Source organism: Petromyzon marinus, chromosome 43, assembly GCF_048934315.1.
Source record: "Petromyzon marinus isolate PM22_M1 ecotype Great Lakes invasive population chromosome 43, UKy_Petmar_22M1.pri1.0, whole genome shotgun sequence".
Taxonomy (NCBI): Eukaryota; Metazoa; Chordata; class Hyperoartia; order Petromyzontiformes; family Petromyzontidae; genus Petromyzon; species Petromyzon marinus.
In genome coordinates, this window is record NC_133709.1 from 3,404,922 (window position 1) to 3,418,880 (window position 13,959).

A 13,959-nucleotide genomic window follows, 5' to 3' on the forward strand; every position below is an offset into this window, starting at 1 on the left:
TTCTGCCAGAACCAGAAGTTGTTGCATAATCGACACTTTTAAGGTCTTCAAGCAAGCCTGCCGGCCGGCCGATAAGATGCTGAACGTATAAATGCGTCGTTAAACCCGCCACCACCCGACACAGCCAACTAGTAAGGGTTGTCACGTAAACAGAACATGCGAATTCGTCACTAGTACAGCACACCGGTGTGATCTAACCCCCAAAAAACCTATATGATGGATGATATTTGGTCGCGAAAGCCTACGTCTTAAACTGAGATACTGAACGTTAAAAGCAGAGTTTTTGCTTGTGTTGAACCAATGCTGCTGAAATGATGGGCTCTCAGAAGGCCGTGTTGCTGATGGGATGCGTAAAAAAACTTTAATTTTGAGTGTGGAGGAATAAGCGTGGCAAGGAGGCGAGTTGTCAGCTCATTTATTCTGCCCTTATAGTACCACGCCACTAGGCGCCGCGTCTTTCCTTACTCTCCTGTCACCATCGCCCATGCTCAATCCACTGCTGGATAAAGGCCTGCGCAAGCCGTTGCGATCGCTCCACCCTCCCGCGGTGCATCCCAGAATCAGTTTAACACGGCGGATTTCGCGACCAATATCATCCATAATACAAACCTGGCTGTCGCCTGATGAAGGCAGTTGTAATTGCTGGCGAAACGTCGTACTCGGATCGTAAATGTTGTGGCTTGGCTCTCCAACACACCGATGTTGCTGTACCAGTAACGAATTGGCATGTTCTGTTAACGTGACAGACGTTACTGATTGGCCGTGTCGGGTGGTGGCGGGTTTAACGAGACATTTTTGAAACCTGCATTATGTATCCTAGAATCGCCCCTGGCTTCTGTTCCACAACGTGCACAATGTCCGAGAGGAAGGTGCAAGCGGCAATAACGGCGGGATGATCGTGACAACCGCAAGTGGTCAGAATGCAAATATTGATAACGAGATGGCAATGATAGTGATGTTGGTACAGACTATGCCATTGATGTAGGGCTATCAATATTCAACCGATTTGATTTTTTTTTCAACATTACGGCGACTGATGCGGCCTCTAGTGGCCGCGTCATTTGCACCATTAAGTCCGATATCGGTTCTTAGAACATCGTACACGAGTGCCTCCGGCTCAAGAATCGATATTCATCGAATCATGATTAAACCCTTCGTGATGATTCATAAAATATCAATGTCCCGTACAGTATACGATGACGGTGGAAACTTTTGACGTGACATTATTGAAGCTGCGGATTAAAACATGGAGGCGATGGCATCAACTTCGACAGCGATGATTGTGCAATAACTGGTGACAATGATGGGATGGCAACTGTGATAGATAACAGAAAAAATATCGACGATGATGATGAAGACTTAATTACGTATGGGAACCAGAAAACGGTACAGATTTCATACGATCTGCCTCACGATCCAGGCAGGCCTCAACGCACAGCAGGGATTTAAAGTTGAAAAATAAATCGGCCACATTTACAAATCTGAGAGAACGCACGGCATTGGGATTGCATCCCGACAAGGAACATACATCCAGCTGGGCCCAGATAAAAAAAAAAGTTTCGTATCCAAATTTGTCGCGCGAAGATTTGATTTCAAGCGACAAGCGTGACGATGCACAATGCCGTCGCGCGATTTGTTTTGCCCAAAACAGAAACTCGCTTGAACATCAAAAACAACAGCCAACGAACCACTCTCTCAAAGCATGCAGGACTCGCACAAACATGAAAGGGTTTTAAATTTTCTTTTTAATGTCATTACCACAGACTCGCCATATTTTAATCCTTACTGAGTCTCTATCTCAGTCGCACCACACACATTACAGAAAGGAGCCGTGCCACTTATGGCAAGTGCAGGTTCTAACACACATGGACAAACACGTGGCCCATTACGATTATTAGGAATTTGCCAACATGAACAGGCTGGCTGTTTTTTTTTTTACCAAACACCACTGGATCTAACAAACTCTTCGTAGCGATCGATTAAATCTCGGATTTGAAATGGTGCGTTATCGAAGAGCGGTAGCTGAAGTGGGCTCAAATTAAGACAGCCTACTGTAACGAAGGGATGGAACGATGACGTGGCGATGTATGTACGCACTGCACTCCGAATCCAGCGACTAAAAGCGTTTGATTCCCGGTCTTGGGCCTTTCCCCTTCGCCAACCTGCAGTGGACAACATGAAGTATGGTAAAAAAAAACCACCCCCACGACTGATAAGCATCCATTCTAAGGCAGTGCGCACTTAACAAAGTTGGCGATTCAAAATAAATATGGGAAATCAATGCCATCCATTTGTAGTTACATTTTCAGTCGTTTTTTCTGACTTTTCGCCGTTACAAGTGCCTAGTAATCGTAGGCTTATCACGCCGGTCCTTCCGTCAAAACCTGCATCGATTCCCTCGTCAAAAACGCCCCATAAATTTTCGAGGAAAACGAATTGGAGAAAGTAATTAATAAAAATGCTCTCGCAAACTATGAGCTACACAGGCATTCTAAAACACTCCAGCAATATCCATCACTTAGGACATGCTGATAAAAGAATACAGGATCCCTATCTCAGCCCCACCAGATATCGATGTCACGCTTCACAGCATTCAAAATTCGAGTTGTCATGATCCAGGGTCGAAATTTGATTAACACAATTTCATATTTTTTGTTAGTTTTTGCCTTCGTGGTGCGTGTAGAATCTTTTAGAAGCTGCAGAATTTTCCAAGAACAAATCGCATAGAACACACGCGAATCGTAGATAATCGACGCTTTACGCGCACCATCCAAATGCCTTAACGCCGATTCGGCGTTACATTACGACTACAAGAGCGGCAAGTGCTGCTGGTGGCAAAATTGTTTCTCAGCTCCCGTCCGTGGGCCAGGGTTCGTAAATTGTACACGTTTATCCGTTTCCCAGCCCTCGCTCAGCAAGCGACGCTCATTTAGCGTCGGGAATTGGAGTCTGCGAGAGAGGGCCGCCGTGAATGAGGACTACATTTCTCGTCAGCCAGCAAAACTTTCATCCTCACAGTTTTGATCAGAGATAATAAACACCACCCACTTTCACTGCACCCATCCCCCCACCACCTCAAAAAATCTATATAACAGCTAATGCTCTTTTTTAACAGAGAACTTTGGCGACACAACATGAGAGGGTGTTTCTCTCCTCACTAAACAAGCGCGCACCAAGCCATCGTGCGGAAGAAGAGGCAATTTGTGAGGGGCCCTAACAGGGCTGCGTCAGATCTAAAGCGCGCCCTGGCGCCGACAAGGGAGATGTCGCTCCGTTTAAAATGGGTGGCAAAATGGTGGGATGTTTGGAGGCGATAGTGACAGGCATCTCGTGGTAGGTGGTAGTGATGCGGATGGAGGTGGCTGACCCGAGGCGCTAGTGATGGGTGTCTGCTGGAGGTCGTAGTGTCACTGATGGAGGAAGTGGGGGGGGAGGGTGATACAGCATAACATTTCAGGAGAGGCAGTCGCCGCTCCACCAACACCGTCACTGTCCTCAGCTGTGTCCGACGCACAGAGACCCAAGCCGAGTGCAACATCCCTCAATGCAGCAGCGCTCTCCTCTTCTCTCCTCCAATTTAAAACACCGACGTTTCTCCCCGTTGACGTTAAATGACATCGCCAAAAAAAAAAAGCCCATGTGCCACATGCCCAGCGTCCGGCACCAGCAGGGGCTGGCGACCTCAAATAAAATAGCAGGATGCGTGGGCCCCATCGGCAAGCAACCGGTAACGAACGTGCGGGCAAGCGCCACCCACGGAACTTCGCCCACGATGGTGCCGCTTCCAGCAGCGAGCAGGACCGGTGCTGCGGAGGAGGAGGAGGAGGAGGAGAAAGAGGAGGAGAGGGAGGCTGCTGCAGCACGCTTCCCCTCCCAGGCAGGCCGCGACGTCTGTTACAATGCAGCGTCTCTTCTCATCCCGTTGTGAGGTTCGCCCATCGCTCTCCTCGCCCCCCCCCCCCCAGCTGCCACGTCCGCCGTGCGGCACTGCCAAGCCGCCACCGCGTTCGTCCTGGGTCGTAGGCGTCGCGTTTCTCAGCATCGCCCCGTCGCTCGTGCGCCACCGCCGTGCGTCGCCACGTTCCGCATTATTTGGTTTAGTTTTTCGTCTGCGTCGCGCCGTTGCCGCCACGTTGCTCCCCCCCCTCACTCCCCCGCCGCCACCGCCGCCACCGCCGTCACCTCGGTTCGTGCCGCCTCCGTGGCCGGATTCGCGGCCCGCGGGTCGTGGCTGCCAGGGCCCCCCCCCCCCCATCAGTCGAGCTCGATGGAGAGGCCGTCCGGCTCGGCCTCCGTACCCTCCTCGTCGCTGCCCATGAGGCTGCTGAGCAGGTTTCCTGCGTGCAACGGTGTGGGAAGACGGTCGCATTATTCCCAGCGACTGGACGATGGCAGCGGCTTCCAAGTGACAGTCCAGGGGAATTGCTCCACTTGCACAACATAGATCCGGCTCATTCTAAACTAAAATAAACTATTTTTTTATTTTACCCGGCAAGGCCCACTGAGCTACAGAGCTCTTTTTTTTTACAAGCGACCTGGCCACAAATGATAGCTCAATGAAGCGGCTTGTCATGTGGAAATTTATAGCAGTCAAATATTCTAAACGTATATTTCTAAATGTGGAGGAAAAAAACCGGAGGACCCAGAGAAAAATCCACGCGACCACGGGAAGACCATACAAACTCCAAATATACAGATGTCAGGGTCGGGATCAAACCCATGCCCTCTTGTATACCAGGCGAGGTAGTTAACATCGCTACCACGACGCCAAACAGTGATTTGGAGAAAAACCACACAACACACATGGGACACACACACACGATACACATTCGACCGCCAAGTTATTTTCTGCCCCATTCAACGCCGCTGTGGTGAGCACGCAGACGACGGCGGCCGAGCTCACCGATCATCCCTCCGTAGGATGACGTCTGCTTGGGCGGCACTCCGAAGAACAGCTGCCCGATCCTGTCCAGGTACTGCGGTGCGAGACGAGGGGCATGAGTCAAGGCCATGCTGCGCAAGACCAGGTGCAGGGCAATCATCGCCGCACAACGACTGCCACACAATTTTCGACTGGATGTACGTACGTATGTTCAACGTCATTCGCAACGTACACACCAAACCGTGCTGTGTGTGTGTGTGTGCATGTTCTTTCGCACCGCACGTAGCCAACAAATGTTGTGTACCTTGAACTTCTTTCACACCGTACGTAGCCAACCGTGCGAGTCGGCGCGTGTGCCTCCCGCGCCCGTCAACGACGTTCGGGAGAGGTTTCTTTCGGGAGCTGTGCTTGTTTTTTTATTGTTGTTTACGCCTATGACTAAAAAGGCCGGAATGCACGCGATCTTGTCAGATCTCAGAATCTAAATAAGGTGGATTTAAGCCTGATTAATACTTCTATAGGCAACCGCCATGACTATAATGGTAGCAGTAAACAGCTGCGGTGCTACTGTGTGGGCAGCAGAGGGCAGTGTGGCAAAATCTGTTGCTGAACGTGTACGAGTGGCGATGCGCTGACCCGGCATGGTGATGCACGGTAAAACAAATCCCACAACATGCACAGTGTGGGGAGGCCCTTATCCAGCAGTGGATTGATAAAGGGGCAGCACACGTACAAGAAACAACCTGTAAATATCTGATTTCTGTAGTGGGCGTCCGAGGAGGCGACTACCAATCAAATCAGACAGCCGTCACATGACTACCGGAGGTTGTGGCCTCTGCACACAACTCTTCAGTTTTAGATGAACTTTTGTCTTCATTGGTCAAACACAACCGCATCATCGTGTGTGATGGGGTTCATTGTGCAGACACCAGATAAAGAGCTGAGACCATCAAATCAATAAAACTTGAGAACTCGGATGGATGAATAATTTTTTTGATCCCAGAATCTCAGCAGTGGGCAGCTTGTTGCTCTGACCCCTGACCCAACCCGGGCCACCACATGGAACAGATATTAATAAAGAAATCGCTGCATTCCGAGCGCCGACATCCCGACGGCCAACAACAGTGCAGATCGCAGAGACGACGCGTCGTAGCCGTTTCACCGTCGAGCGAGCCTGGCCCCAGACGGGAATGTAGCCTCACCTCCAAGTAGACGGGATCTCTCTTGATGGACATCTGGTAGACCTCGCAGAGCACCGTGAACACGGTCAGCTTTCCCCTGCTCGCGCACAGCGCGCACATTGGCGATTAGCGAGTCGGCGCGTGACGAGGACGCGTGAATGTGCGAGGTGCCGAGGTTTCCCGACGCGACTGGCCACGGGACAACTCCTGGCGCGCCACACTCACCCCTCGATGGCGAGCAGCAGGAACCAGATGAAGTTGAGGAGCGGCAGGGAGAAGGGCGGCCCCCCATCGATGAGGGGGTGCTTCTGCGTGTACGTCACGAACACGATCGTGGCCGTGCTCTTGTCCTTCAAGCACAGGAACCTGCGGGGCGACACGACATCATACGTGTCGTTTCCGGTTTCCTCATTCCTTTAGAACTGCTTGTGTTTAGTTTGTTGTCCTTCCGCCCGCACCTCCGATTGGTGCGGCTGGCTAAGTACGGTGCGAAAGAAGTTCAACGTACGTACGTACGTTTCGCGCAAGTGCTCGACTTTGAGCGAGTGGAAGCGAGCGAGCAAATTACTGCGTGCACGGGCAAGTGAGCGAGCGATTCAGTGAGCGAGTTTTTTTTTTATCAAGTGAATAAACAGGTGACTGAAAAAGTTAAGTTACTCCGCGAGTGACCGAGTGAACAAAATATTGCGTGAAAGAATGAACGAGTAGATGAGAGCGTTTTGAGCAGACGAGCGAGTGGCCGAGCTTGCAAACATACGCGTGAGCAAGTAAACCAACAAGCAAATTACTCGAGTGTTCGAGTGAATGAGTAAGTGTGCAAGAAAATCAGCAAGCGAGTGAGTGAGCGACCGAGTGAGCGAGCAACGACTCACTGTAGCACGGCCTGCGCCACAAAGAGGTCGGCCTCGCCGGGGAAGGATTGCGTCGTCGCGTGCTCCACCAGCATGAGGGCGCAGCTTTCCCCGTCCGACGCGTGCAGGAAGTGGTAGCGCGACTCGCCGTAGTTCTGCTCTGCACACGGCGTTCGCCGCACACCAACGACGCTTCCGAGTGTTACCACGGCCACCGCGATCCGACCACCCGCCTCGAGCTCTACGTCACCCGCTCGCGCCACCCGCGTCACTGCCACCTTAACCAGGTACCCCCGATCACGCACATCACTACCACCTCGATCACCACCCACAATCACCACCACCTCAACCGGCCACCCCGATCACGCACATCACGACTAGCTCAACCAGCCACCGCAATCACCACCCACGTTACTGCCACTTCAACCACCGCACCTCCGATTAGCACGGTTGGCTACGTACGGTGCGAAAGAAGCTCCAACATGCATACGCACACCATTTTTCCCCGCCCCCCCCCCCCCCCCCCAACTTGGCCAAACCACAACCTCCGCGCTCATCACCGCCTCCCTCACCACACGCCCTAGCTCGCCCCCCCGACCCTCGCTGCTCACCTTTCCACAGGGTGAGCGCCAGTAGGCGGTGGAGCTCGGGGTGCCCGCGCCGCGCCGTGCCGTCGCGAGACCACTTGACCGCGCGCGCCGCGAAGTTGGTCCGCTCGGGGGAGTTGGGGTCCATGAGCGAGAAGAGGCGCGACAGCCGCTCTGACAGCACACCGCCAAGGCATCGTCAACAACAACTATGCGTGCAATCGCCACCGTTATTATCGAGAAAGCAAGACGCGCTCTTTTTGCCCCCTCAAAATGTTTCGAAGCAAAAGTTGGCGGTGTATTTTATAATCCGGCCTGAAACCTGCTGTCTAGACACGCAAGATGCAACTGTTATTGTGATCAGCGTCCAATCTATACGCCATTCAAGCTATAAGCCATTCGGCCTATCTGCCACTCTGCCCACGCCATCCACTTGGTCTACAAACCACTCGGCCTTCACGCCACGAGGTCTACGTGCCGCTCGACCTTCCTTCCTGCTACCTGGCCTATGTACCATGCAATTTGTATATCACACGCGAGCTGGGTGGAGTGTGATTGGGCCTGGCCGACCGCGGCTGAGCCTGGCTGGACTGCGGTGGAGCCGGGTGGCGTACGCACCAAGCAGCTCCTCGGTGACCGTGGCAGAGGATTTCTCCAGCGACTCAAGCACCAGCATGGAGAGGTCCGCAGCGCTGTTTTGCTGTGGCGGCGGCAGAGACACGGCAAGGAGCGTCACACACACACACACAGCAGGGGAGTGCCACACAGCGTCACACGTAGTCTTCTCCTTTCGGACGGCTGATGCAGAGGTGCAGAGCAACAACTTACAATTTCACATTCAGGTGGTCGAGCCCAGATAACCGCATCGGGAGCAGCGGATTGTATCGCTGCGATGTCTCCTTCGTATTTTTGGACGGGCACTGCGTCGTTATACGTTGTACGGTCTGCCCCGGAGATTTATTTATTTATTTATTTTCCATTTGTGTGCACACAGGAGGGGAGCGTCAGAGTCTCTCTCACAACAGGCGAGCGTCACGCACAGCTGCGGAGTATCACAGCGTCACACAGCAGGCGGGCGTCACGCACAGCGTCATACTCGGCAAAAGAGAATTGTGGTCAAGTCACGATTCACAATCCCCCTGCGGTTTAATCGTTTCAACGATTCAGAGTCCCGATTCAAACCCAAGGGTCACACTTCTTTCTTTATCTCGTTTGTGGCATCTTGTTACGTTGTCCCATTTTGCCCGTTTCGTGTTTTTTGGTCTTGTTAAATATTCTAACGAATTAGCCCACATTGGAAATGTGTACAAAATGTGCATAATGAGTTAAGAGAGCGAGGGAGAGTGGTTTGGCGGAGCTGTTTGGTGCAGCGGTTTGAAGGGAGCGAGTTTGGTGGAGCGGTGCCAAGGGAGCGATTCGGTGGAGCAGTTTGGTGGAGCCGTTTTGTGGAGTGGTGTAGGGGAGGAGATTATGGGCACCTTTTCTTTATTTTTTTTAATTTTCTTTATTTTGGTATAGCCCTGTGAGCCATTCGGCTCTTGAATCGGGTACAACCACAATAAACAAAAAAACAAAAACACGAACAAGAAAAAACATCTTAAAGTGACTATGTGAGCAGTTGGTGGAACTATTTGGGGAACACGGCTTAGGAGGAGCGATTTGGTCGTGTCTAACCTCCCGCGCACATGTTGACCGCTAACATTTCCAAATTCTCGCACATCATCAAAACCGCGAGACTCCATCGTCATCATCATGACCATCATCGTGAGCTGGGACAGCGAGCCTCACCTGGTTGTGCTTGAAGAAGAGCAGAGCCCCGGAGAACATGAGCTCCACCACGTCGCTGTGCCGATTCTGCGTCGTGTACCTGTGGCAGCCACGGTGGAACATGGGAAGGGGTGGGGAGGGGGTGGACATGGGTGGAGGTAATGTGGGGAGGGGGGGGGGCAAAGAAGAGCACGATGGCAAGATGTTAACTCCCTCGCCTGGTATACAGGAGGTCGTGGGTTTGAGCTCAACTCTGACAGCTGTATATTTGGAGTTTGCATGTTCTCCCCGTGGTCGTGTGGATTTTTCTCAGGGTCGTCCGGTTTTTTTCCTCCACATTTAGAAACATGCGTTTCGAGTTTATTTGGCTGCTATAAATTCCCACATTATGAGCCACTACGTTGAGCGATCGTTTGCGGCCAGGTCACTTCTGAAAAAGAGCTATGCAGCTCAGCAGGGCCTTGTGCTAAATACCTACGGCAGGGACACACATTAAACATCGACAACACGCTTGGATTAAACACAGTCAGTATACGCTCCCAACCAACAAAGTCTCCAGATTAGAATGAGAGCACAACACAAGGTCAACGATATCAGTCTATGAAAAATATCGTTATCACTCGATTCATTATCGGTACTCGTTTTACTTATTTCAGATTGTATTTCCTGGCAAAATATTTGTGAAATAGCAGAAGAAATGTAATTTAAGTTCGAAATAAATAGCTGTTACCCATAAAAGTATTGCTTTGATAAATCTTTCCTGGAATTATTTGGAGCATGATGGTTATATGACAGCATAATTTTCGTGGTGTATTTGTTTATTTCTTGTATGACTACCAGCATGTGCACTATACACATTATTTATTGTAAAGAAACAATTATTGTAATATTTATTCAAGGTTAACGATGAGTAAACTGCAGTTGAACTTTTGAGTAATCTTTACTCATACTGGAAGTACAAAAAATCTTCAACATTTTACCATCAAAATCCAATGCCAAGGTTAAGGGAAAGTGATATCGCTAAATCATATTCTCCGGATTATAATACGCTCCAGAAAATAGACGGACCTCCAACTTGTTCCGTTTGTCAATAAAGTTTTACAATTCTAGTCAATAAAATTATATTACTGTTATACTCAGGATTAAGATAAACTCCCAACTTTGCTTCATAATAATTGGGGAAAACGTGTTTTATAATCCACCAATACAGTAAGTGTTATATTGTAAACATTGCATATCGTATCCTTCCGTGAACATCATGTTGTGGCAAACCCTACTGCCGTACCACGTGCATTACAGTCAGACATATAGACAGTGCCAAGGTGGTTTAAGCAGCGATGACACAAGCCATGACCTGCTCAATGTTAGTGTGAGAGTGACCAGCTCAAATTACATCAATAAAACCCCACGTACGGCTTGCCACGCACGCACTCACTCAACACAAACATCAGTCGAGCAACGGGTAAACCGCATACACTGGGTCACAGAGCGTGCAAGCGGCCAAGGTGTACGTCGTAAATAATTCACGGTAATCACAGTAACTGTTTTGTCAGTGTTAAAGAGGTTGCTGCCTGTATCGAATGCACTGACAAAGAGAACGGAATAGCTGAAAAATCTGGAAAGAAACGTGGAGAGCTGCATGCTTGGAATTACACCGAGGCAGAAAGCTAGGAAGAGGAGGCCAAGGATCAGGGAAATTAGACACATCGTATTGGCTGGGCTTGAGCAGGACACGCCGTTAGAAAAGAGATTGACCCACGAATGAGACTGGTGACGGAACGACGGCCAAATGACAGAACGTGCCCGAGAGTATGCTCTCCGCGGATATGGAGCCAACGGGTCAAATCTTGTCGAGAAGCGTTGTTGATTGTGGCAGTGCAGGAGGGTGCGAAGGCCTTCCTCTGACAGTTAATTGATCATGGCTGATGATGGGCAAATAAAGGTCTACATTAGCAGTAGTTACAGCCTAATCCTGGTGAATATGCTCATAAATGTGCAATTGTGCACGCAGCAGAAGGCGGCAGGGTGACGTGGTGATAGCCACTCGTGCCTCACAGCAAAGACGGTGTTCGGGGTTCGATTCCCAACTCGGGCGCCATCCTGTTAGGAGTTTATATGTTCTCCCCCTGTACTTCAGGGGGTTCCCATAGCTAAACAAATACATGTCACTGGTACTGCCCGAATTCTGTATCCAACTGATGAAAATGTACCTGTAAGTTACTTAACAAAATTTAAAATAACATTGCCCCCGACTGCAAAAACTTCGCAGGACACTTACGAAACGAGTATGTGTTTGAGACTCTGCGAGACTTTTTTGGGTAAATAAGTGTAATAATAATGATGATATAACTGAAGAGCCAAGGACTGTGTGCGTGTGTGTCCTGTGTTCAGGCGTTAAAACCTCAGGTGGCGTTTGCTGCAATCTGATTAACCCTATCTCAGGTTTCTCTTGCATAAAAAAAAACACACACAGCAGTGGATCGACCAACGTCGCTGTTGAGTTATTTTCACAGTCAATCAAAAGGATAAATAACTACGTTTGCCATTTGCGCCATTCTTATTGCGCAAGGCTATCACAAAGGACGCGATGTTTCACAGGCATAGTCTGTTCGTGATATTGCAGCAGGAGGCCGTATTGCTGAGTTTTCCATTTGAGTTAACGTGCAAGGGTACGTTTCCAAAATCGGACCGCCTTGCCGGAATGCGGCTTTTACCGTCCGCTGTGAACCAAACGGCGTGGTTCATGGTTAATATACCCCAAGTATTAATTAGGGCGTTCGCGGGACTCGAACCACGAGCCTCTGCAACAAGCTGAAAACGCATGAACGCGCTCGTTCCCTCCCCTACAGTGACTTCGAACTCGCGTGGAGCAGTCCAGAACAAAGCAGCCCAGGGGTAAAGAGCGGCACGATAAGAGCTGTTTATTTATTTAGGTTCTGTCCGACTCTATAGAGAGACGCCCTGTCATGGTGAATAAACCACGTGCAGCAGTGAGGACTGGGAATATGAATTGCAAATGTAACAAAAAAAAATCCAACTCCCACACTAGGCGATTCGATTGACTGTAACGATTTAGGGTCGCGACGCGAATACATCGATCATGATAATGTTGTTATTATCGTTTCGTTTGTATGCTCGTCTCTCAAATGTTTCGGCTCGTTTGTATCGTCGGTCACGTACGTCTTGGTCTCGTTTATATCACGATTCTAGACGGTCCAGCCTTATCTGTTCAAGATTCGTACGTCCTCTTTCATTTTGATTGCGTGTTTCACACGTCGTTGATAAGGTATCCGCATGCACGGTCTGTCTCGTTTATTCAGTTCCGTTTTAACTGTGGGTCGTCGGATCTCCACGTGTGCTTCGTTTGTACTTTCCGCCGCACACCGTATATACCGGGCCCGTCTGTAATACGTGCAAACGAAGGTTCGTTCTATCGCACCGATTTGGTTTGCTTCCATCTCAATCTAATATCATCGTCTCGCCTCTGCAGTCTCGGTGCCTCACACCCGCAATAAAAAGCCACGCCTGGACAGGGCAAGAGCGGACTTTAACAATCACACTACATTCAAAACAAAAGCGCTCGAGAGCGCTCAGCTCCGCCGTGACGGTCACCTCCTTTAAGGTGCACGGGGGGGAGGGTGGGGGAGCTATGAAGAGAATCCGTGGGAGCCAGCTGATACAATTACCATATTGTAGCAGCCGGGGTAAGTCCCGCGACCTGCCAAGCGGGCCTGCGACACTTTATTACGTGGCATCAATGCGCACGCACCTAGCCTGGCACACGAGCTGTGGTGACATGCCCCATGCCCGTCAACTTCTTGGCGAACTGCGGCGGTTCTTGCTCGGCAGGTGGGTGAGGAAGTGGGATGAGCGGGGGCGGCTGGGTTCCAATGCCCCCACTTGAATCCCTGCGGGCCCAGTGACCGCATCCCCCCCCCCCCAAGCCCCGCAGACAATCCAGGCCAACGCAGGCCCCGACTCGGGCCTAGCACCTACCCCCGGCGCCGCTCGGTGGGCTAGGGGAGTGGGGGGGGTAGGGGTGTAAGGGAGAACTGACCGGTGGAAGAGCGTGCGGTACATCTGGTGCGCCTCGTAGTAGTCTCCGCGCTCCACGCTGGCGCGGAGCTTCCCCTCCACGCGCTGGACGCCGCCCCGAGCCGACGCAGCGGCGGCGGCGGCGGCGCTGCCGCCCGCATCGCCGCCTTGGCCCTCCGTCTTCTCCGCCATAGTCTCGAGAATGGACGGGAATCGATTCCGCGTTGTTATCGATTAGCCGTATGTCGATTCCGTCGTTGCATCAGGGCCGGCGGGAATCGATTTGCGATCCGTAGACGTCGATTTTTCGCCGTTGTGTTCAAGTGAAGGGGGTTCGATTCTAGTTGAGATGTCGATTTAGGGATCTATCGATGTCGAAATTACATTCGAGCTAACGAGAATCTATTTGGGTGACTTAGTGTCCTTAGCGATAACCTCGATTCCTTGTGGGCAATGTAATGTTAGCGATTCCTCAAGATTGGTGCCATTGGATGAGATCGATTCATAGGATTATTATGGGCCGTGGTCGATTTAACGATTAGACGGGAAATATCGATTAATCGAGTTTGTTTAGCGAATGTCAATGAATGGATGTCTTGATTCATCAATACCTTATTGAATCGATGAATTATAGATATCCGGAGGAATACATTTTC

At 50.6% G+C, this 13,959-nt stretch overlaps 1 protein-coding gene across 1 annotated transcript; it reads right to left on the reverse strand.

Moving 5' to 3' along the window:
- Window positions 1-1,724: 1,724 nt before the first annotated feature.
- On the reverse strand, window positions 1,725-13,521 carry GET4 (guided entry of tail-anchored proteins factor 4). The gene is made up of 9 exons (XM_032970205.2): window positions 13,326-13,521; window positions 9,290-9,368; window positions 8,120-8,201; window positions 7,526-7,675; window positions 6,936-7,074; window positions 6,289-6,429; window positions 6,085-6,160; window positions 4,904-4,976; window positions 1,725-4,337 (listed from the first exon to the last, which is right to left on the reverse strand). The coding sequence occupies exons 1-9, from the start codon at window positions 13,493-13,495 to the stop codon at window positions 4,255-4,257; spliced, it is 993 nt and encodes a 330-aa protein (XP_032826096.1). The 5' UTR covers window positions 13,496-13,521; the 3' UTR covers window positions 1,725-4,254.
- Between the last annotated feature and the right edge of the window lie 438 nt (window positions 13,522-13,959).